At 37.9% G+C, this 24,430-nt stretch overlaps 1 protein-coding gene across 1 annotated transcript; it reads right to left on the reverse strand.

Moving 5' to 3' along the window:
- Nucleotides 1-933: 933 nt before the first annotated feature.
- Nucleotides 934-23,811, reverse strand: loxl1 (lysyl oxidase-like 1). Its single transcript, XM_024295144.2, has 7 exons — nucleotides 22,326-23,811; nucleotides 18,350-18,458; nucleotides 16,043-16,180; nucleotides 5,096-5,252; nucleotides 4,787-4,882; nucleotides 4,340-4,455; nucleotides 934-2,383 (listed from the first exon to the last, which is right to left on the reverse strand). Exons 1-7 carry the CDS (start codon nucleotides 23,377-23,379, stop codon nucleotides 2,377-2,379), a joined length of 1,677 nt encoding a protein of 558 aa, XP_024150912.1. The 5' UTR covers nucleotides 23,380-23,811; the 3' UTR covers nucleotides 934-2,376.
- Between the last annotated feature and the right edge of the window lie 619 nt (nucleotides 23,812-24,430).

Raw genomic sequence — 24,430 nt, forward strand, 5'->3', positions numbered from 1 at the left:
TTTGTTTTTTTATGAGACTTCTGTTCTAAAATTGGAGATGTTTAGTTGTGCATATATATTCATATTTTTTGCTGATTCAGCATTACAACTTTTTGTTCATCCCCATGACAGATGTTGGATCTCACTTTAGAGCTTTGCATTAAATGACTGTTATATAAATAAAACACGTAGGATTTCATCAGCAAAGAGCACTTGGACATGGTATCACTGCATCGGTGTCAGACATCCAGGAACTTTTGCTAAATGTTATTGAGTCGCACGCTGGAAATGCATTGGTTATGCCGGGCCTCCTTTCCAAATGTCTTTATGTTAAAAGAGGTCAGAAACCTCTTGGATTTCAAGCTGCCAAAGCTTGAATCTGCCGAATAAAATATCCAACTGTAAAAAACAACACTGTGTTCCAGGGACTAAACCTGAACTTTTGTTTAAGAGTGTTAAAAATATTAAATATACAAATTCTTTTGTGGTTCTTTGGCTTAAATATTTTATTTTTTACTACCAGCTCATGATCAACCTGTAACACAGGGTCTTATGAGAATGATTTTTTCAAATATGATATTTAATCAAGATCCAGACTTTTTCTTTAAGCATAATTTATTTAAGTGATGGAGTTGCCATTCCATGCTTGATGAAATTTATATTTACATTCATGCCTGGGCAGCAGTCTAAAAATACACCAAAAAATATTATTTTAAGAAAAAAAAGCAGATATGTCAAAAGAAAATTTAATGTTTTTACTTTTAATAAATGTTGATAATGTATTAATTTAAAGTAACTTTCCTAAAATGTTGCAAATTTCAAGTTTTCAAATTCAGCATGAAGACATTTCTTTTTCTTTTCCCCATGTGATCACTTAGAAAAACGCCCTCTAATGACTAATATCTCCGTTTTGCATCAAAGCTGAAATGTAATGAATAAACAGGGATCATCACAAACAGGTTTTGCTTTGCTTTTATTTTTGTTTATGCAGTTTATGGAAACAATACTATAACACTTTTTTTGTTTCAGTTCACTTCCAAAGTTCTCATATTTGTTGTATTGCTGACATGTTGTGCTGCTGCTGCACAACAAGTCCTTCACCAAAAAATTATATTTTAAAAAGAAAAAAAGACTCAAGTATCAGTAAACCAAGATAAGAGTCTTTCTTGAGAGAGAAGGTCAGCTTGAATTTCAGGGGGAAGCATGGCACATTATTGGGTGCAGCATAAAAATCAGTTGGGAGTTTCTGCCTGGTCATTTAATTTCCGCTATTTCTGCAAAAAAGCGTGTAAGTTCAAGTAATCTCATTTTCTATTTGGACTCAGTACTGACTCAAAACACAAGTGTTGCCTAAACGACCCAGACAGAACGCTCAAAAATACCAGATTAATGGCAGTGAATAATTGTTGGGATATTTCCAGGAAACCACAGCTTACCCAACAGGAGAGGTAGGTCGACATTGCTTTTTGTCTCTCTGCATTAATACACATCATTGCATTATTATTATTATTATTATCTGCATTTTTTTAACATACTACTTGAATAATTCAGAATAAGAAGCGGAAAAAAAAAATTACAGTAACATGAAAACGGTTGAAGAACTTACAGTCAGTTACATCAAGTTAATACCAATCGCTAATGTCATGCATCAGTGGAATATTTGAATAAACATTCTTTAAAGGTATAGATGACCTATGTGCCATCTGACCAGTGTTGGCAGCTGAGCAAGAGACAACAACACACTTAGTTTTTAAAAGCACCTTTTCCTGCCAGCTGAGCTTCTTGTTTCTGTTATACTTAAATAAGGAAATTTAGGGGTTAAACACGACTAAATTTGTCCTGCTGTCTTCCTCTTGTAGCTAACAAATCATTAAAATGGATGTGCCTGCGGAGTCACAATTTTCCAGCCTGACCAGCTAAAGAGGGGAAGTAAGAAAAAAACAACAAATACAAAACCCTCATAAAGTTGTTGTACTTGTGAGACTCTTTTACTTAAATTTTTACTACACTGCAGCTGAACTCACACTCTTGTGTGAGAGGTTAACACCTCCTTGAGAAGCCAGTGGGGTAAACTAGCATGCAATCAAATTAAACTCTTCAAATAAAAAAACAGAAGACTACTTCTGTGCAAGGCTGTGACTCATCAGTTCATTTCTGGAATAATGACATCCAGAAATACATTAGGCAACCATTTTAGAGTGTGCTTGTTTACTCTAAGCCTCTACATTCTCAGTGGAACTCAATCTGCAAGTGGGCTCAGTATCCTTAAAAGAAACCTAAAAGGGAAAAGTGGGGAAAACAGCTTGATGTGGCAAACAAAAAACACATGAATTCCATTCACATTTCAATGGAATAGCAATCAGGGTCACTCTGATGTGGCAGTCTTCCAGTGCCAGATCAAGACCTGTAAGAGAGACAAACAACAAACAGTTTCTGTCAGAGAGGCTACTGTGTTATTGCTTTAAACAGGCTCATGAGCATGTTTTTGGGATCAGATTCATACATGTTATGTGTTTTTCATATATTAGCTTATTATATACTAACTGAGAAACATGTTATGAACTATGTTCATTTTCAGCCTGAGAATAATTAAAAAAAATGTTAAAGTCTCACTCCAACCACATTTTTTCTATTGTAAAATCTTTCCCAGTGGTCTTTTAATTATGATTAGGAAGTTCTTGCCAAAATCAATAAGCCTTTGTCATTTTTTAAGGTAATATTTTACATACAGTGGGAGTAGCTCATTAGAGATACAATTCTGGGTTGTGGGTGGGACTGTTTATCCAGAGCAACCCGCCCCCTCCCCATCACTGAGAGCGCCCTCACGTGCAAGCTTTTAGCCTCAAGCTAACATTAGCGGTGCAAAAATAGTGATGAGAACTATTGGATTAATCCAGTCATGTGGTTTTGAGCCAGAATCTCAATTTGCTACAACACGAGTGTTGAACGATCATCATGTCTCGCACAGGTGTGCAGTGGGAGAGGTGTCTACGTCATTAGTCTGAACATTTTCAAGCATCCGGTTTTCTGATCCAACGTGATTTGAATTAAGAAATAATTAAAAAAGGCAGTTTTAATCGTAATAAAAGTAAGAAAATTGCTACAAGAGTATGTTTAAAGCACAATTTTCATTGAAGTGTGTCTTTAACTGGAGCTGCCAGTTCTAGCTTTTTGTACTGTAGATCTTTCTGAGTCACGACATTGCTGGAGCCAGTCCTGACTACTGTTAAGTGAAGGTGGGGTACACCAGTTTGTTGCAGGACACATAATCACTCTTACATGCACACTTGGAGACAGTTTAGAGTAACCAATTAACCTTTGAAGCATGTTTTTGGAATGTGGGAGGTAACCGCATGCATGAGGAGAACAAGCAAACTCCACTCAGAAAGCTCCCAGCCAGGGTTCACACCAGGGTCTTACAGTACGGCCCAATTAATTGCAATTTATTTCAAAATCTTCCATAACTTTTAAAAAAAAATTCAAAGTAGTTTAGTCATTAATTTACAGATGACTCTTAAATATTCAGCTTTAGAGTGGTACGGACAAAACCAGTGACAGGTTAGGTTTGCCTCAAAATTATATTGTGAGCTACAGCTTTATTGAATATATAACATAAAAAAGGAAAACACAGAAAACCTATATTGTTGACGAGTTTTTTTCTAATTAAACTAAAGGTTTTCTGTTGCTCTCTGTAACACTCTGTTCTCTTCTTTGTCTCACTGTACGGTTCAGTCCAGTCTTTTCAGAGCTCAGTGGTGTTTTTGCAGCCTAGAAACTCTGAAAGTGAGGACACACAGCAGGGGTCCTTCAGCTTCTGATGATGGCATACAAGGGGCCTTACAAACAGCACCAATAGAAGTGTTCCTTTTGGAGACAATCATTCCCACTGGTATCTCCTTCAAGCCTCGTTGCGCTGGGGTTGTTGCACCACATAATAAGGGAGACTGGCTTGAACACTTAAAGTTCTTTATAAAAACAATTTTCGACAGAGTATGATTGCAATTCAGAGCGCAGTGATATACTCCCTAATAGCAGTATTAGGAAGTTCAACACCCTTACAATTTCCCTTTGAGGGGAAAATATCAAAGTTCCAGAGGCTGTTAATCTTAATGGGAAAATGAGAACATAATTCATTAAATCGTCAAATTTTTCAGCCAGGAACCCATTAAGTCCACTAAGTGCCCCAAAACACTGTGAGGCTCTTTAGATAATTACATTTAGCCATCACCCTGTCATATGGCTGTTATGCAGCCTTGGGCAGTGAGAGAATGACACTAGTTTTTATTAACCCTACTGAAGTTTTTATTGTAAAAATGAACTGCAGGTAGAATTTAGGTCCAAACATGTTCATCTTACTTACTGTGCTAACTTGCAGTTGTTAGTTGTCACAAAGCGTCCTGTGTAGTGGATGTTACACCGAACCACATTGTTTGTGTAGTCAGATTCCCGCACCAAGTACTTGGGATTAACAGTAAGCTGGAAACAATAGAAAAAGTGCACAACTCAGTATAAATCAGCAAAAATAGCTTAGATTGACTGAAATGGCATAATAATAATAATATAAAAAAGCTTTACATCAAGTCTTTTTAGTGCTGACCAGTTTAAATATGTATGAAAAGCAGATAATAAGATAATAAGCAGTCACTGAGGAGCAACTCCTGTTAACAAGATACCTGAAAACTTTATAGCTTGGATCAATTTGTTATGATGGCCTCACTCCCGTCTACCTCCCTCAAAATATGACCTTGGAGGTGTTCACAGACCTTAACGTCCAAGTATCGTACCAGCAGTCTGGCTAAATTCTCACCTTAAGTATGTAGTTTCCAGGCTTGACATCAGTGATATCGATCCACTGGCAGTCGATATCAGCATTGTATGTATCGTAGCAGCCTGGACTCAGACCCTAAAGAAACAGTGAGGATACTCATCTGAGTCAGATGCAATTATAAAAAGAGGAAGTATCAGATATATACAGGAGAAAATGAGAGCTACAAATCCATTTGCTTTGGACTCAACTGTTGTTACAGTTTAAATAATCTATTATATGGCGAGTGAATCAATAGTAACGGAAGGTCTTCATCAGATTCTTCTCTCATGTTTGTCTGTGATGTATCACCTGAGTGTGAGAGGTGCAGGCGTAACGCTTCAAGTGGCCAAAGTCACAGGTGGTGTCCTCCAGACAGAAGCTGGCCTTGTGCCCCTCTGCCACTTTACGGCCAGTGTTGACCTCCAGTAAATCATAATGGCTGAACTCATCCATGCTGTGGAAATGCCTGTCAGAACAAGCATAAACAAGAGATGCAGTTAAACATCATCTTGGCCTAAAACCAAGGCTCTGAGGTCATTTTTAAAACAAGGTCTTTTTTAAAGGTCTTTTTGTATTTCAAGACAAATATTTCACAGTTAACCAACAGTTCTTTTTTTTTTTAAAGCTGCTTTTTTAAAGTTTACACAACCACAAGAGATCAACAACAGCATTTGGAAAGTAGTACATTGATATAATGTCTGTGTTTCATTAAATAAGCAATACACGCATAGTAACTAACATCTATAGGGGGGCCTGTCAAATCTGCTTTAAATGACAGAATAAAGTTCTCATTCTCTTTGGATAATAAATTGAGTATTTCATTGAGTATTTCATGGATAAAAGTTTAAGAGTTAGGCAACAGATTTGTATTTAAACTTCATTTTATTTTATTTTATTTTTTTTATGAAACAGACTGCATTTGAACAGAATCCAAAACAATTATTAAAAAAAAACAGAAAAAAAAGACAAAACGTTTAAATAATAATTTAAAAAGCCATTTCTATGAAAGTTTTGTCTTTGTGCTTTAGGTGAATAAACTTGTCTCTTGTTTTTCTTTTACTGTTGTACTTCAAGACTAAAAGTATGTATAAATACCCTAATTTATGTGCACTGATGTCATGCTTTTAGCTGCAATGTTGTGTCTGGAGTTTCAGGTAAGTCAATCAAGAAGACAAAGAAATGACTGAATCGCTTTAAAAGTTGAGATGGAGGGTTGGTCATGATGAGTGAAACTGCTCTGAGATGTTATAAATGCTGCAGCAATGCAAAAGTCTCGTCTATAACTTTTGTATTTTTTTTTCTATAGAAGGTGAAGAAAAAGTGGAGGTTGGTGCAAAGGGAAAGCTAGGACCTTGTGTCTGTCAGGAAGTGGCTGTGGAGGACCCAAATGCAGGAGACCGGGCAAGATGGGAGAAAAGTAAAATATTTAATAAAAAAGAAAAAACTGGAATATGACAAAAACCACAGGAGCAGCTAAAAGGTATCAGAACAAAGCAGATGACCTGAAAAGCAGACACTTAAATGGACTGAGGGTAATTAACTGAAATGAAGACAGCTGTGGATCATGAAAGACTGGAACTGATGTGACTGAAGGATGATTCAAAACAGAACATGACCAAAAACCCACAACATCACTGACAAACACCAAACCAAAGTCCACAATCCTCAAGTTGATTGCTCAGACAAAGTCAATTTGATAGTGATTCTGACCCAATTGACACAGTATGTTTTTCAGAAGGCAACAGCTTAAAAAAGATATGTTCTGCAGACAATTAAAGTGGAACCAGGTTTTTTGTCAAAGTATGAAAGAGGATTGCAGACTTTAACATTTTGTGAAAAAATGCTAAACTTAGTTAGCAATTGTTGAATATAGAGCTGGGCAATAAAACAACAACGATATATATCGCGATAGAACTTTTTCTCGATAGAAGAATGAGTCTATCGCAATAGACTTTTATTTTGAAGGGTCCAAAATTGACACTCGCTATTAACGAGCATTTTCACCTTTTTGGCAAGTAAAAGTTAGAGAGTTAGTCGCCACATGGCTAGTAAATGGTTATAATTATTTATGTTTATTAGTACTAATTTTGGTCATTTTTTGGGACCTCTCGACTTCTCCACTCTACTTAATTAAGTGGTCTATTTTATTAATGTTCTCTTTTGAAACTTGAACGTTTTTGCGTAAATTTTCTGTTTAGTTCATATATATATATATATAAATTGAAAGGAATATTTAAATCTAAACAACCTGCTGATTATTTTAAATTTCTTTTCTGAGCTGCAGTGTTTACATTTGACAAATATAGTTATTTGGTTTATATCATGATATTTGTCGTTATTTCACAATATGGAAAAAAAAAAAAAAAACAATATTTCGATATTTAAAAAATCCATATCACCCAGCCCTATTTGCATACAAATAAAGTTCTGTGCTGCTTACTTGTTAAATTACTTTATGATCCATCCATCTTGCAAACTCACTTGGACCTGTTCAGGGTCACAGGGTTGCTGGAGCCTATCCAGCTACTGTCAAGGCGATATACACCCTGGATAGTTTGACAGTCAGTCACAGGGCTTGATCAGCTATATTTCCTTATTTCTTTGCTCTTTCCTTTCTTCTAACACACCTCCCAGGCTCATAATTGTTAGGCTGTGGTCTGTCATGTCAAGCTGTGTTGACACATCTCCTCGCTTGGCCATGGAAAGGTATTAAATGTGTCTTAGCTTGGCCTTTTTTCAGTACTACATCTCTCCAAGATATTTTTTTTCAAGCTGTACAACACTAGTTAAAAAAAAAGGCAGCTTTAAATGTCATTGAAGTGTCTAAAAATACATTCTCTGCCCGTCTCTTTGCTTTAATTAACTGGATTTGCTAACCTGCAAAGCAAGGATTTATGTGGTTTATGTTGAAGCTGCTGACCTCATCTGCTGACATTTTTGTTAGCGATGATGCACCTTGACTGAACAAGCCAGGAATCATCAGTGGTTAATAGATAGGCCTGCTAATTAATAGCAACAATAAAATATTGCTGAGGCATGGAATTAACTCCCTAATGATGTATGAATATTGTTAATTAGTTTGTACTGATCAGCAAGATCAGAGTTGTTTGTGTGAGTTTGTGTGTGTGTGGGGTACAAATTTGTTTGTGTGTTTATTGCTGTGTGTTTGTATTTGTACAGCTGTAGCAGCTCAGGAAAGGCTGGATACACAAGGCCACTGATCAACTAAACAGGACAATGATGCATCGGCGTCTCTTGGTGAGTGACCGTGTCAACAAACCTGTCCAATAGAAAAGCATCTGCAAAGTTTACTGCTGTATGAACTGGTCTGCTTCCAAACATGAAAGTGACCCCAGGATGCTTTTCACTTTTACAAGCCTGCTGTGCCTATAATTACGGTACATGCTGGCAAGTGCACATTTGCACAGAGAAAGATGACAACATAATTCCATGTTGATGAAGAAAGGTCTATTTTTGGTTCAATTTTAATTTATTTATGCACAGCAGAGGCAACTATGAGCTAATAGACCTCATGCACGCCACATACCTATGACTTTTCTCTGATATTTGACTTTGGCTTGAGTTGTCTTCACTTCTCCATGGTCTTTTGTCTCCATGCACTTCTTATATACTTCTAATGTAATTCTATTCTCATGAAAAAAATAGGTTTTTGGTTTAATAAAAGGTTAAAAGGACATTCAGAATACATGGATCATACATCTAGTGAATGCAATTTTAGATTTAGACATGCATTCATGCTATCAGATTATGAAAAACACACAAAAAAAGAAATTCAGTTTGGCTGGGATAACTAAATGATGATCATGAAAATGAAATAGTTTATATACATCTTTTCTAAGAAACTAACAAAAGCCAGTAACAGTTTACAAAAAAAAAGGGTTGGACATTTTTTCTTGAAGCAAGTCAGTTCACTTTAATCTAAGGGTGTATTCAGTCTGGATTGGACCGAGATTTGCCTAATTTGGTCCGGATCAAGTCCAGAACCTTGAGTTTGGTCTGTATTCAGATTGCTGTCCACCAGACATTTCAACCTCGAGCTAAAGCCTGGAAACAAAACCATGTGACTAAAGATTTCTTCAGTCATTGGTCAGGAATTACAAGGGCGGGGCAAAGCAACGAGAGAAAGAATAATGCAAGTCCTAAGCTTTGCAATCCTTCTCCAGACCACCCCGAAAGATGGCTCAGATTATCATGGAAAATAACTCTAGTTCACTTTAAGCAAAGCAATTGTACCAAGTTTGATTACACGCTTAAATTTTATTTTTACAAAAGACTTTTTTTTTTTCTTCCTTTGGTTAGATTTTAAGTTCAACATAATATCATTGTGGGTGAATTCTTATCAATCTTGTTCTTTCATTTTATCTCTGGCTTTAAAATTGCTCACAAAAATATTTATGGGCTTTTGATATATGGGTAACTGTTGCAACCTTAGTCCAACTGGAGCTTCCCATTACATTTTAAACCACTGTTGGACGTTTTATTCCAATTCCTTTTGCATTTTCTGTAATGCAGAGGTTTGGTGAGGTTAGTTCAAGGGTGGGAATATTACGACCCGGGAGCCATATGTGGCCTTTTAAACGTTGTAATTTGGCCCACCAAACTGGAATAAGTGATATTGATAATGCTTTTTTGTTTTATTTTTCTTGTAATGTTGGTATATTTCTATGGTGCACCACAAATACATTGACCTTCATTTAGGTCCAGAAGGCTATTCTGCTTTCATGTGGTATTTGAAGATTATGGATATATGTGTTTTTCAAGTCTGGCAGCCATTTTTAAATTAATTCCAACACGTGAACGAAACATTGTTTATGTTTTTCCCTGATGGACAATAACCCACTGATGCTTTTGTCAGTGAAAGGAGAACAAAAGTCACAGGTGTGGCAATGAACAAAATGACCAACAATAACCAAAATGTTGAAAACCATTCCTTGGGTTGGCTGTGTAGACATGAATTAAAAAAAATAATATAAATGCAGGTAAGTTGTTTTTCAAAGTGGTCTAAACATCAGATTTGGACTAAGAAAAAAGCAGGAAACAAAGGCAGGATCATACCAAGGTTGAATTAAAAAAAAAAATAGTTAGAGAATCAACCTCAGGTGTGTAAGTGATTGACACACCTGACTCTGATTCCCCTCCAGGTATGCCACTGAACAGATTAGATGACAAATAAGAAAGAAGAGAAAACTAAGAGCCTTAAAATCAAAATGTAAAACTCAGCTAAGATAAAACCAGAACAGAGGTAGATGATGACAAATGGGCAAAAAAAAACATATTTCCTTCACTTTTTTTTTATAGCAAAAGGAGAATCTCTTTTAATGATCGAGGAAACCTATTTCTGTATGTCATTATTTACCTTTTACATCAACAAAGAGATGTATCCTCTCTCTTTGGCTTTTTTGTTTAACAATGTTCATACACAGTTCTCTTATTGACACAGTGGATCCTTTAAATCAGGCTGTCTGGACCTCTTTTGATTCAATGCAACATTTATTTTTCTTCCACGTCTCACAGCTGCAAATCAAGCCCATTATTCTTTGAACGGCATACTTAACAGTCGGGGTGATGTGTTTGTGCTGGTGTGCTGTGTTTGGTTTTCCTCAAATGTGACACTGCCTAATTATGCTCAAATATCTCCACTTTTTTCAGAGCCCCTGTGGTTTGATGTCACTTTGAGAATCTAAACCGTGCTGCATTATCATTTTTATAGGCGAATGGCTTTCTCTTGGAAATACGGCTCCTTCACTTAACATGCTGCTTTTTAATTAGCTCGGAGTATTTGTTAATTATTATAATGATTTAACTTTGTAATTATTCTGTTGCCTTTCTCTGAAATTAAACAGAACTTATTTTGAGTTTCACTAATCTACATGAATGTTCAATGATCAATAATAAGAAGAGAACTTTGAAGCCGAAATCACAGAAACTTGATGTCAGCAGTCATATTTGGTCTTCTGATTGGAATTTTGGTATTTTACTGTGGCTTGAAAAAGTATTCATACCTCTTGAACTCTTCCACTTTTATTCACATTATGACAACAAAGATCATTTATTGGAGTTTCATGTGAAAGACTAACACAAAGTGGCATATAATTATGAAGTAGAAAATATTTGACATGATTCCCATTTATTTTTTTACTTATAAAACTGAAAAGTGCAATATGAAAAAAGTATTCAGCACACCAAAAAGATCAAGGATAAAGTTGTGGAGAAATGTAAAGGTTAGGCTATAAAGAGTATGGGGCAACATGGTGGTGGCAGCACCACCAAGTTTGACTGGTCAGCTGGTCAGTGTTGACGGAAAGATGAATGGAGCCAAATACAGGAAACTCTTAGAAGAAAACCTGTTGGACTGAAGCAGAGATTCACCTTCCAACAAGACGACGACCCTAAACATAAAGCCAAGTCTACAATAGAATGGTTTAAACGAAACATATTCATGCGCTGGGATGGCCCAGTCAACGCACAAACCTAAATCCAATCGAGAATCTGTGGGTCAAATTAAATTGGCGTTCACAAACGCTCTCCATCTAATATGACTGACTTAAAAATGAATTAAAATGTAGCCCAGTCCAAATTTTCAAAAATTAGACTAAGCCATCAAAGTAAAAATAAGTTTAAATTAAATTAAAAAAAAAGGTAATCAATAAACTTTATAAACTTTGTTAATAAAATAGCAAAAAAGTTAAAGATACTTTCATAGTTCTGAATGATAAATACTCTAACTGAAAGTCTGTTAGTTTTCCTTTCAAACTGTGTGTGTATTAATTTGTTATTACCAAAACTCAAATTAGGTTTAAATATTTAAATTCAAACTATTCTTTGTTGGAAATTTTTCATTTATACAAAATTCGTGTTGATTGGAGGCACCACCAATGTTCATCCTTTGCTGTAGTTTAAATTAAATTTGTATTTCCTGTTTACCCCATACAATAATCAAAATAGACATACCCAGGGCCCTCCCATAGTACTGAACCCATAACAACAATGGGTTGTTAACCTAGCTACATGAGATGCGTGTTACACAAAAAAGAATGGGTACAAGTTTTAGTCTGTGGAAGACTTGCAGCTGTAATTGCAGCAAAAGGGAGTTACACAAAGTCTTGACTCAGGTGGGCTGAATACTTTTGCCCTATTGCACTTTTCAGTTTTTTATTTGTTAAAAAAAATTAAATAATATATAATTTTCTCTCCACTTCACGGTTGTTAGCCACTTTGTGTTGCTCTTTCACATAAAATTTAATAAAATATATTAATGTTTGTGGTCATATTATGAAAAAATCGTAAAAGTTAAAAGGACACTTTTGCAAGCCACTGGATTTTACTATGATTTTACTAATAGAGCCTTTCCAGTCAGCAGTGAGCTCACCAGTAAATTGTATTTGATTTTCTTCCTCCCAAATTGATCCTGCATTACATTATATCCTACAGGTGGTAATTATTTTCCAGCAAAATTCTTTGTTTGCTCTCTTTTCTGAAGTGGTGTTGACTTGAAGTGGATGAGGTAAGCACTGGATCCTATTCAGTCGGTCTAACTCAAGACTATAAAAACACTGCTGCCCCTTCGCTCTCCTTCACAGGCCATGCTTCAGCACAACGGCGGCCTTTACTGGAAGAGTCATTAAAGACTGACGAATGACTTGAAGGGGGAAACTTTCCAGTAATGGAGCAAGTGACCATTTAAACACTCATTTATTTCATAAGAGAAAGGAGCTGTTCTCAGGTAAAAAACCTCTCCGATGTTATCTCAAGTCGAACACTATCTTCCTTGTAACTTTGAGCAAACATGCTTTTCACTCTGAGTTGTTATCTAGGCTTCTTTGCCAGGGCTGCACATGTTCGCCTTCAGAGTCCCATTTGTGTTCTTGGGGATCTTTGTGTTCTCAAAAAACAAAAAAGAATTCATTTCAAGGCAGCCTTGAGATGATTATGTTTAGAAAAAAAAAAACGTGTTTGTGTGTGGAAAAGCAGGAGGGGCTTAAGACCACAAGATGCCTGGAAGGGTTTCCTTGTCTCCTTGGGTCTTTTCACTATGTCAACTTTAGAGAATGTACTGTTGGAAGGACACATGCAGATTTCACAAGAAAAGCTTCTCCCAGTTTTGAGTCATTTTCAGTTCTGCTGCAGCAAACAAGGCTTTAAGGATTTCAGTGATTAAATTTAACAGTAGGTTTGGTGAAAGTTTGTTTTCAGTGTTTGACTGTAAGCCACTAAGACAGCAACTGTCTACAAACAGCAACTGTCTACTTCAAACTCAAACACCACAAATCTTTAAAGTTTGTGAATGAATAAATCGCAAGTTACACAACTCCCTTTAACCTATAAAAATGTTTGGTTAATGACATGTTATCTTTATCTACAGCAAAACAGTTTCCTGTTTGTGTTTAAAAAGCTCAAAAAATATGAAATACAAAAGAGAGTTTGATACTCAAGTGTAAAAAACAAAAAAAGGGAATGTGTCACTTCTCTTTTTTTGACAACAATATAGGGCAAAAAAGTTTATAGTGAGATTTTTTTTTATAAAACAATACACTGCCAGACTAACCAGCATCTCTCTCACTGTTGGTAAGTGTTCTAGTGTGACAGATTGAAAAAAAAAATGGATTGATTTGACATTCTGATCACACAGCTGCTGGAATGATGTCTTTGGCGCTGTGCCTCCTGGGAACTGCCGTGCAAATGTAGACTGAAGTCAAGCAGCAACAACACTGTCAGTCTTCTGACGGCCAGTCGACATTCCTTCAACATGAGAACAGCTGCACCGTCTGGATCTTGTGTAAAAAGGCAGACTTTTTAGAAGTTATGTTCAAAGGCCAGGCTATATGAAATATAATGAACGATAATGACGCTGCCAGAATGTGATCATTCTTATCTCTCTGTGGTAGTTCACCCTAAAAGAGTGCACTTATACACATAAAAAAGTTATTTTCTTTTTTTTTAAACACTGACCTTCACATTGAAAACCCGTAAATGGTAAAAAACATGAAAACCCAGAGCATGGTTTCATAGCGTTAGTCCAGCGAGTGATACTATGCTTGCAATTTCTTAAAAAATCCGTATATTTAATAACACTTAAAAGCACATAACCAGCAAACAGTATTGACCTTATTTGATAAAAGAACTCTAGAAATATTTCTCAGATCTCTAGCAATTGTTACAAATGAGACAGTACATCTTGTTTCTAACCATAAAACACAATCAATATTGCTTTCATCATCATGTGGCATCCGCCATTGTTAAAAACATATTTTAATCATTTTTTTGCTGATTGCTGAGATACTTTATGCTTAATAATGCTACAAATCAAACAGATAATACAGTAGTTTCTTAGTTTTTATTGTTTTTTTGTGTTCAGTTTTGTTTCATTATTATAGCCTTCTTTTAGACTACAGTAATTATTAGGTATCATGCATGGTACCTGCAGTATACCTACTGGGTATTTACACGATACTTACGTTGGTATTTATGTGACACATAAACTTACCATATAAATTCAAGGTACTTTAAAGGTAGTTTCTGTGTACCTACTGCCGTCTTACACATTGTCAGTACCATGAAACATACAAACTTACCACATGAATTCAAGTACTCAAAAGCTACTTTTTGTGTACCTACTCTCTTAATTCACATAGAAATTACCATAAAACACACGTAAATGTATCACGTGAATTCAAGTACTGAAAAGCTACTTTTTGCGTACCTACTCTCTTCTTACATATAGTAAGAACCATAAAACACACAAACTTATCAAGTGAATTTAAGTATTTAAAAGCTACTTTTTGTGTACCCACTCTCTTCTTACATATGGTAAGTAGCATAAATCACACATAAATTTACAGCATAAATTAAAGTACTCAAAAGGTACTTTCTGCGTACCGACTCTCTTCTTTCACATGGTAATCACCATGAAACACGTGAATTTACCACATACATTCAATTACTCGAGGTACTTTCTGTGTATAGTCTTTTTGTGTATAGTCTGGTAAGTAAGTACAATAAAACACACATAATAAGGAATCACAAAAGTAGCACATAATTGCCAACAATCAAGAGACACATCAACTTACCATGTAAATATCTTATAAAAACTCAACAGGTACCATGTAAGTAGCATGTAGGAACAGTTAAGTATTTAAATACACAGTAGGTAAAATCAAGAACCTTGTAAGTACCATAAAGGTAACATATGATACCCAGTAAGTACCATACCGTTAAAGGAACTGTTAGCTTTTTGATTTTACTTATTTTAGTAAAAAAAATAAAAATAAAAAAAAAACACCCACCCACAGAGTGTGTAAGTTTCGACTTCATCTGCATACTACTTTAGGAGCTCGATTGCCTTCAGCATCTTATGAGGTCTCAAATGTAAAAATAACATTGAGCTAGTTAAAAACAAGAATTCATATTTATTTATAAAATTTCTTTGCAGTTTTTTGGTATTTGTTTAATATATTTGCATCTGCCTGTATTAACATCAGGAAATATCACTTTTTGTTCCAGTTCAATCTTTGACTGCATAAGAGAACTGGACTGAGAAACCCCTCCCCCTCATGTTCCAAACAGGAAGTACCCGCTGGTCTCAAAAAGCTGAAATCCCATAGACTTCTATTGAGAAAAAAAAAACTCCTATTACTCAGTTGTTATTTTTGTCAGATTAACCAGTCCTGATTTGATACTCTCTTTAACATGTTCTTTCAAATCATACATATTTCATATTTATTTTCAGAGTCCATCTAGTTATAAACTGACCAACCAGATAAAAGTAGGTGGTCTTGTGTCAGATGTTCGAAGCGTTTGATTGACAGATTCTTCTGAGCCTACTTTCAGTGTTAGGGGTGTGGCCTTCTAACAAGCTCACTCCTGATTGGAGAGATTGGTTGCCATGATAATGTAGACTTGCGGCGATGCGGGCCAATTACTGCTTAATGACGACGTCTGGTTCCAACATGGCTTGAAAAAATGGCAACTGAATTAATGCGATTTTGTTGGAACTGGAAGCAAGTCGTTTTCTAAGGGTGACATCACACTCACTCAGTCCAGTTATCTTATACAGTCAAGGATTTTAATATAGCTTAGGCCTAATTCATTTTCTATAATCTTTGTCTTTTATGTACCACACTTTGAAACCACAAATGTTAGTGTTTCCTTACAGTCCAGCTTAGAGTTGGAACTCTGTACAGCGAGCTTGAATCTGATCCAGTAACGTCTGCCATGGGTCAAAGGAAAAGGACTTACTGATGACAGCTGTGCCATTCCCAGGTATGACGTGGTCTGTTAGGCATGAAGTCTGCTGTGCCCTTGTTCTTCACCCTCTGTGGAAACCTCAGCAGGACCCTCACGCTTAGGTCGGTGATGTCAGGGCCGTATGCAGAGCTGAATGCCAGACACGTGGACACAAATACATCAGAAAAACATGCTTAGCTGCCTGCTTAAAGAATGCCGGCACGTCTGTTTTTCATAAGTAAAACAAAAGCAGCAAGACATGACAAAATATACGGTCGGACGGCTCAAATGTAGCTGCTAAATAATTCATTGTAGAGAAAATAGCCATCACTCCAGACACACTGTTTCAACAGGGAGCGGAGACAGAACAGATCTGTGTTGCACGATTCACATTTTTTGTGAGAAGATGGCATAACCTCGAGTTCACCACCACTAAAGATCTAAGCCATTCATCCTGTGAGTGTTGTTGACTTTGGAGTGTATGGCAAATTACAGCAGCCCATCTGTGGGTGATTGCAGCAAACCCAGGCAGGATATGAAAGGGCTTTAAGGCACGGGTGTGCTGGTGATGGGAAGAAGGCAAACACAGCAGCCACACACTTCCATCATTTTGCTGCTGTTCAGTGCAGATGCAGTCAGAAAGATCCTGCTGAGTCTGGATGCTTCCCACTAAGACAGACAAGGAACTTAACAAAGTCTTTGCTACTTTACAACCATTTTCATTTGTATTAAAATGATTTAGTGATAGAAATGGTATGAAGGGCAAACTAATGAGAGGGAATGTTTAAATGAAAGGTTTAAAAAGAAAAGTTGACCTTTTAGAAAACAGAAAGTCTGTTTGGCACTAAACTCTTCTAAAAAGTTCAGAGGGAAACTCTTAGAAGTTTGTGAAACTGTTTCAAACCTGAGGCAAAAAATTGATTTTGGGAAGACCAAGGGAGCAACAAGACACATGATACCACAGATGACTCAATACTCTCAACACTATTTCACTTTTAATCAGCTTTTTTTTATGTTCTGTGCTTCTAAACTTGTTCTCAGCGAGCAATAGAAGAGTTCAGACATCAAACATATCTCCTTGTAAACTTTATCACTTATTGTGTCTTTAAGGTATGCAAAACTGTTCTGTGTGGTCTTTTAATTATGGTTATCCCAATTTGGGGCAAAATTAAGAGAAAACAACCTTGTGTTTATAGGAAATAGTTACTATAGAGAAAGTTTTTCTTTGAAAATTTCCCTCTGAGTTGTGAGCAGATTGTTTGGCACGGAGCAACCCCGCCCCCTTTCCTCTCAGTTCTCTTTTGGACATTCTCTACTACTAACCAACCAACCACAAACTTTTTCAAAAGACATTTTTTTGTTTGCTCCTGATTCACAAAAATGTGAATAAAGCTTAATGTTCTTCATTTAAGTCCTTTATCATGGGAAAAATGCCACATGAAAATGTTAAAAACACCCAAACACAATTTTCTTTGGAGTGAGTCTTTATAAAAGAGTTCTTTTGTCTTCTGCTCCTTTTCATTTATTACCTGTTATAATTTTATTTTGTATTTTGATACTATGTATTGCTCTGATATCAAAGAATGAAAGAAAGAAATCCAATACTTATGAAGTTATTTCTCTTTAGATATAAGATCTGGTGGTAACATTTTTAACATACACGTGATTGGAGGAATCAAACACTTAAAAGTTGTCTTCTATAGTAAAAATGTCAATTTTAGTGAGAGACAAATTGTAACCCAAATAAATTTTCTTTTTTTTTACTTTTGCAATACCTCCATCTCCATAAGAGGAATGATTTTGATGTTTAGCCAAAACGAAAATGAAAGTAGTTCTCTCATCCCAGTGAACATTTCAATGTGGGGCCCCCATTTTAATGTTTACCTTTAGGCTGAACTGGTGGGCCCCAGGTGGGTCTGTCCGCGGGTTCCATGGTAGTCCCACCTGTGTTTACCCACACTGGCTTGAGTGGGCGCTCAGTAGTCTGGCTTTCCCCCTGGCGGCTGGTTTTTGTAGGGACCAAGACCACTGCATTCCCATCTAAGCCATTGTGGGCAAACATAGATGGGGCCTCCATGGAACCTGCGGACAAACTCACCTAGGGCCCACCAATTAAGCCCTAAGGTAAACCAAATGGGGCCCACATTGAAAAGTTCTTTCGGATGGGAAGTAATTTGTGAGATTATTGGCTTCAGCAAGAAAGAAACATTTAAAATATTTTTTTTCTTCCCCTCAAACATAATATCTTCAGAAGCAAAAACAATTACGGAAACAACACAACTGAAATAATTTTTAAAAAGTGTCCAGACATGAGTTTACCTTGACAAGCATTTTTCTTCAGCAGCACAACGCAGAGCATACATGAAGGATGTCTGGATGTATGTGGACGCTTGAACATAGTTGGGATCAGGAACCAGGTCAGGCAAACCTAAAAGGAAGGGAATACTGCTTTTAAACATTCTTATTGCACCACTGGTCCAGTGTTACATCAAATTCGATTTGTTAGTTGTTCCCAATTCAGAATGAAGTTTTAAAACTTCTTAAACTTTGATTTTTCCAATTTGAATTCAGATTTTCCACAAAAATGAGATGGGTTTACCTTCTAAAAGTTGCATTTTCCCCCAAAAAGGTGAAAAGGAAACCTGTACAGTATAATATTTACATAAGAAAATGTAAATTTCAAGGCTGGCGAGGAAAACATTGAGAGATGATAACCCAAAGAGTGTTGATGAAGATGATTGCTGCCAAAATGGCCTCATCTGGACTGTATGTGTCATGGAAGATTGCAGAAAGTCCTTATGGCCTTCAAATCATCACCCAAGAAAAGTAGAAATCCCACAAAAGCCAGACTGTGCTCACTCAAATGTTTTCATAATCTCACATTTTCTTGAAAATCTATTACTGCTGATGGACAATGATGAAGGGACTACTGAGTGACAAGACCAGCAAGTCAAGAACGGGTCACAGTGGGAAGACTTATTAATTAATGTGCCATCCAAATTACTTTTAATTTTAAATGAAACCTGTGGTTGGGTGAGGATGGAAGGGGACGTTTAGAGGAATTTATGTGCAGAAAATCCCTTAAATAAAACAACTTTGGGTTTCTTGCAACTCCGCCTCTGTTTTTAAAGCTTCGGTTCCTGAAAGCGAGCGACAAGCTTGAGGTTTGCCAAGAAAGAGAAGGCCTTGTCAGATGAATGTTTGTACAAAACATTCCCAGAAAAAAAACATGTCAGCTACCCTCGGAGGCACCGTTAAATCTGAACTTTTTTCCACCATATGACCGGTAAGTGAATGCAAAAACTTGAGCTCACCCTTTAATTCTTGACAGACTAATTTAAAGCCATAAAATAAACTTCCTCCTTTATATTTACCCAGCATTTAACACCCAGATGACTCTTCCCTCCCCACCTGCAAGTTTAAATACAGGTCCTATCTTTGTGGACAGAGTGTCAACATCCAATCTGACATCTGAATCTGAGACAGACATACAGACCAGGAGAAAGCTTCTTTGAGTAGACAATGCAAACACTGTAAACCACTGTGAAACTGAGGTTTCCCAGTAGTACTTTCAATCCAATTTTTCCTCTAACCCCTCAGAAGGCTTTGTTCTCCGTGCTCTAATCTGTTAAAATGTGAAAGTGGGTCTCTTTCAGAGGGATAAAGTGTATTGAGAAGCCAAAGCTGATCGGCTCTCAGCAGCATGTGACAAAGCCACACATTACACTCTAAGTGGGGCATGGAGAAGAGAAACCCAGACTTGCCAGGCTTTTTGGGCCATCTTGTATGGCATAACAAGAGACAAGGGGGGATACAGTGAGCTGAACACAGATTAAAATACTTGAAATTCAGTGAGCTCAGCTTAAAACTCTATCTGGTGATCAAGTAACTTCTTAATTCCGGATTCCGAGCTTCTCTTGTCGATTTTCTTCCGTCCATTTTTTTTACATAAGTCTCTCAGAAATGTTACCCTTTGATAAGGAAAGCATTAGTTTCTATTCTCATTTAAAGTCCCACTCCAATCATCTTTTGATCTCTTTTAAAAGTGTTCCTTGTGGCCTTTTAATTATAATTGTGCCATGTTTGGCCAAAATAATAAAAAAACATGTCATTTTCTAGGACATACAGTAATTTTTGCAGGTGGCAGGAGTTCATTAGAAATTTGTCTGAGTTGTGGGCAAGACTGTTTGCAGGAAGTAAGCCTGCACTTTGTTCCCATCATCCCTTTGCTCACACACTGTCCCGCTAGCTTACAGCCCCTTACAACTTCAATCTAACATAATAGGTGCCACAAAATATCCAGTTGTACAGTTTTAAGCCAGATGTCAACTCGGACGAGGAAGAAGAAGACATACATGGATCTATAAGTTTGGCCAGCCTGTTGGAATTTGTAAGTGTCGGCATGTCAGGGTTCTGTCTCACCGTCTGATTAACTGAATTTTTTTCACAACCCCTTCTTCATAAATGCAGTTTTAATCTTAGTTTTTGTTTATATATGTCCTCTATAATGAGAAATAATGTTACTAAAACAACTTAAAACCCCCAAAAGATGATTTCCATTTAAGTGGGTCTTTAAAAGTGCTGTTAGATATTCAAAAAATAGTCAAAGTATTGAAAAAGATGAGGCTGAGTCAACATACAGACTAATAGTCTTCAAATCAGCATTCCAAAAAGCCTGCGCCTGTTGAGGAAACTATGTGAGTCAGAGTTGTTCTATCCCATTAAGTCAGTTTTGCAAATCAACCCCAGTGTAATCGCAATACTTTCTGTGTTGTCCTGTAAAACATTGCACCAACACACATACACACACGCAAAAAACAATGTCAAAAATGTAAAAAGAAATAATGCGCTGCAAAAACCAGCACTTAATGCTTTGTAGGCAACAGTTTAAAAGCTTTGAATTTGTCACAAGAGGCACTGTGCATGATGACAGCTTGACACAAGAAGAGTTAATTATAACAAGAAACATCAACTAAGTCGATCCTTTAACTCCGACTGGCCAAAATCATTTCATATATAAAACTGCCTTTTGTGTTAGTTATTAGTGAATAAAATATGAATATTCAATTATGTGTTTTTTTCCCCAACGGTGCATAATGGCAGAATCTAAACAGCTGTGGTTATTGAGTGCCATCAACCCATGTTGACCTTTTGTGCTGAATGGTAGAAATGGCTCCCGGCTCTAATGCTACTGAACCATATTTGGAAAGCACACAGAACAGCAGAGAAAGGAAAGCAAAATGTCTTCTGAAAAAAATACTAAACCTGCACAAAAATGTCTGATAGACTAGTTGAAAGTCCCAGTCTTTCCCCAGCTCAGAGCAGCAGACACATCCTCTGGCACTCTGAGCTTCGACATGTTTGCAGTGAGTCTTCCTCTCACTCATCGTCTTTCTGTCTTATCTTTAAACCTCCTTTGAGCAATAATAAACTCAACAGAGGTGACTGGTATCCACCAGATTGGAAGGAAAAACTGTCTGCTTAGTCAAATAAACATTTTAAGAAAGTGCACCGCATTCTTTTACTCTCCACACCCCCTTAGTGCTCCGCCTAAATATTTATTTGATTTCCTGCAGCCGAGGCAATGGACCCCATGTGTTACGGGGACTTTCCACCGTCTCCTTTCCCCCCTCAGGGTGTGGCTAAGTACTGTATCTACGTCCTTTGCCCCCACACTCTGCTCTTCCTCCCCCGAGTGTGCTACCAACACCCTTTGACACCAACCCCACCACCCCAATGAGGTCACCGCCACCATTGCCAAACGCTAAATACCTATTGAACCAGTCTGTTTTTTGTAGCACTAACTAACTGACTGCCCCCACAAAAACAAAGTGGGCCTTGTATCTGGACACTGGCAGAGTTTGCACAGCACCTGGATCCAATAATTTTTTTTTTTTTTGGAGGGGGGGGTTGCACTGCTTGCGATCAAAGATTTTAAACAAAGGCTTCAGCTTCAGAACCTCACAGTCTTTACAATGACTGGAAGTTTTTTTAGACATTAGATTTATTTATTTAGGGGGGAGGATGTACCAACTCAGAACGAAATGTAGAAAATTCACAGTTTTTTGTTTGTTTGTTTTGTTGCAATATGACAGTTCTTTTAATACCTTGAAACCTACATTTATTTCCAGCAATGAAGTTTTCTGATGCATATTTTCATTAGTTGGGGTGAAGGGGTTAATCTTGTGTTATTAATTTTAGATCATAATCTGAATAAAATTCAAATATTCTAAATACCAACAGGACAAAAGCTTTTCATAATTCCCTCATACCCTAATAAAAAAGCATACTGCACCTCTTTGTCCCCTCCGGTACACACTCCCAGCGTTTGTGTTGGAGCTCTCAGGGGCAGAGTTTGCAGAATTCCTGCTCTGAGAACCTGACTGCATAAAGGGAGGCTGGGGTCTTCCAAATGGGGGGAACTGCTCATACTGAGGGCTTCGGACTTGTGGCTGACTGGCAGGTCCTGGTCTGTCCATTACAAGGCCCTGGCTCGCATCAGGGACAGGGACAGCAGGAACTGATTCCTCATTGTAGATGCTGTGAGTGTATCGGTGGTCCAGACCATCTCTGAACGGGGGCTGGGCAGGGGCCACAGGATTGGGTCCATACCCATAAGACTGGAAGTAATAGTAGCTGCTGTCAGGAACGTCGGCTGGAGATCCTGGGAGAACAGGGCCGAAGCTTCCTCCATATCCACCTCCATTGTAGCCTGTCCCATAGCCTCCACCACCATACGCACCACCGATGGGCTGAAAGGGGGGCTCAAAACTTCGAACTGGTACATCTGGATAATTAGGGTCAAAAGTTTGAAAAGGAGGCTGTTGTGGAAGTGGAAGCTGTGGATATGATGGTACGTTGTATGAAGATGAGGAGAAGGACGACGATGATGATGAGGAGCCTGTAGATGGACGGAGGCGACTGCTTGAGGATCCCTGAAACCGACTGCCACTTGAGCGACCTGTGGTTTGCCTCCAGTTGTCAGGTACATGTCCAAAGCCAAACGGATGCCTGGTCTGCCCGCGGACGGTTTCAGAGGATCCGCTGGACGGAGCCTGCCTGCGAACAAAGCCTCCCTGAGGTCTGCGTGAAGAGCGTGGACGGGATTCTGCTAAAACCACACTGGGGCCTCTGTCTTGAACCCCCGTCCCCGCAGGGACATATTCACCTCCACTGTTCAGCAGGCTGTACACCTGCCCATTGTTCTCCCACTGTATCACCTGTCTCCAAGGGTTGTCGGAGCTGTCCTGCCCCTGACCCTGACTCTGCTCCGGAGTTTGAGCAGCAACCTGAGCCTCCCCAGATCCCAGCAGGAAGAATATCGCACATAGCACTCCAACATATGACATACTGGTTCCAAAGAGGCAGCAGCTCACTCCAAAAGAGAGGGAGAGAAGTGGAAAAAAATTCCAGTCAACCAGCAACTCGCTTGAAACACCTGTAGTTCGGTCAATAAAACATGTGTATCCTTTTCCCGTGGGTACGGCTTTGGCTTGTGCGTGGAGACAGATGCAGAGTTGCAAAGTAAGCGTGCAGTTGAGTGCATCTGTGGCTCTTCACTGCCTGCAGTAGAGAAGCTTGAATGTGCATTCAGGAGCAATCACACCCAAGTGACTGGAAATAAGCTTCAGAAGACCCGCTGGTGCTTTAGCCCTCTGCCAGTGCTATAAGAATATATCCTTGTGGGTCTGTTTCCTCTTCTGTCAGTACCCTGAGCATTGCTCTCTACCTTCTGAAAAGAAGTGCACTGCACAACTGCAAGCTTCTATTTGCCTGATTGCTTACAATGGGCTGTGAAAAAATGTCAAACTTTTTTTTCCTCCTTTTTGTAAGGAGAGGTCCCACATGGCCCTAGTGCTAGTGATGTTTCCTGGCCCGAAGCAGCCAAGACTGCATGACTCTTCCAGAGTCAACATTACCATCTGTAAAAGGCATTTGAGCATACTGTACAACTCACCTCACTCTCTGTGACTTTTCTTAGCTTGTGTAACATTGAGAGAAAATGATCTTGATCTCTCCACAGATGCTTCAAAGAGCTGTGGTGCTGCTGCTCTGCCTGTAAAACCTGAAACCAGAACAACCGTGTGCAGACGGTTAATCTCTTTACTGTTGAACATTCATTTCTGTCAAAAGGAACCATATGTGCGCCGAGCACAGTCAAGAAATGGATGTTGTAACTGCGTTCGGCGAAACAGAACGCACTGTCTAAACCTAGTATCAAACATATGCAGTTTCCTTTGATACATGTTAGAAAAAATGTATTTGTTACCCTTACAAACAGAAAATCAGAGTTCAAAACCCTCCTTTTATAAAAAAACATGCACACATTTTCTCACAAATACAACTCCCTTCTCCACCCCTCATTCCCTTCGCATCTTGTAATACACTGAATGAACAAAA

Source organism: Oryzias melastigma, linkage group LG3, assembly GCF_002922805.2.
Source record: "Oryzias melastigma strain HK-1 linkage group LG3, ASM292280v2, whole genome shotgun sequence".
In the NCBI taxonomy this organism is placed as follows: Eukaryota; Metazoa; Chordata; class Actinopteri; order Beloniformes; family Adrianichthyidae; genus Oryzias; species Oryzias melastigma.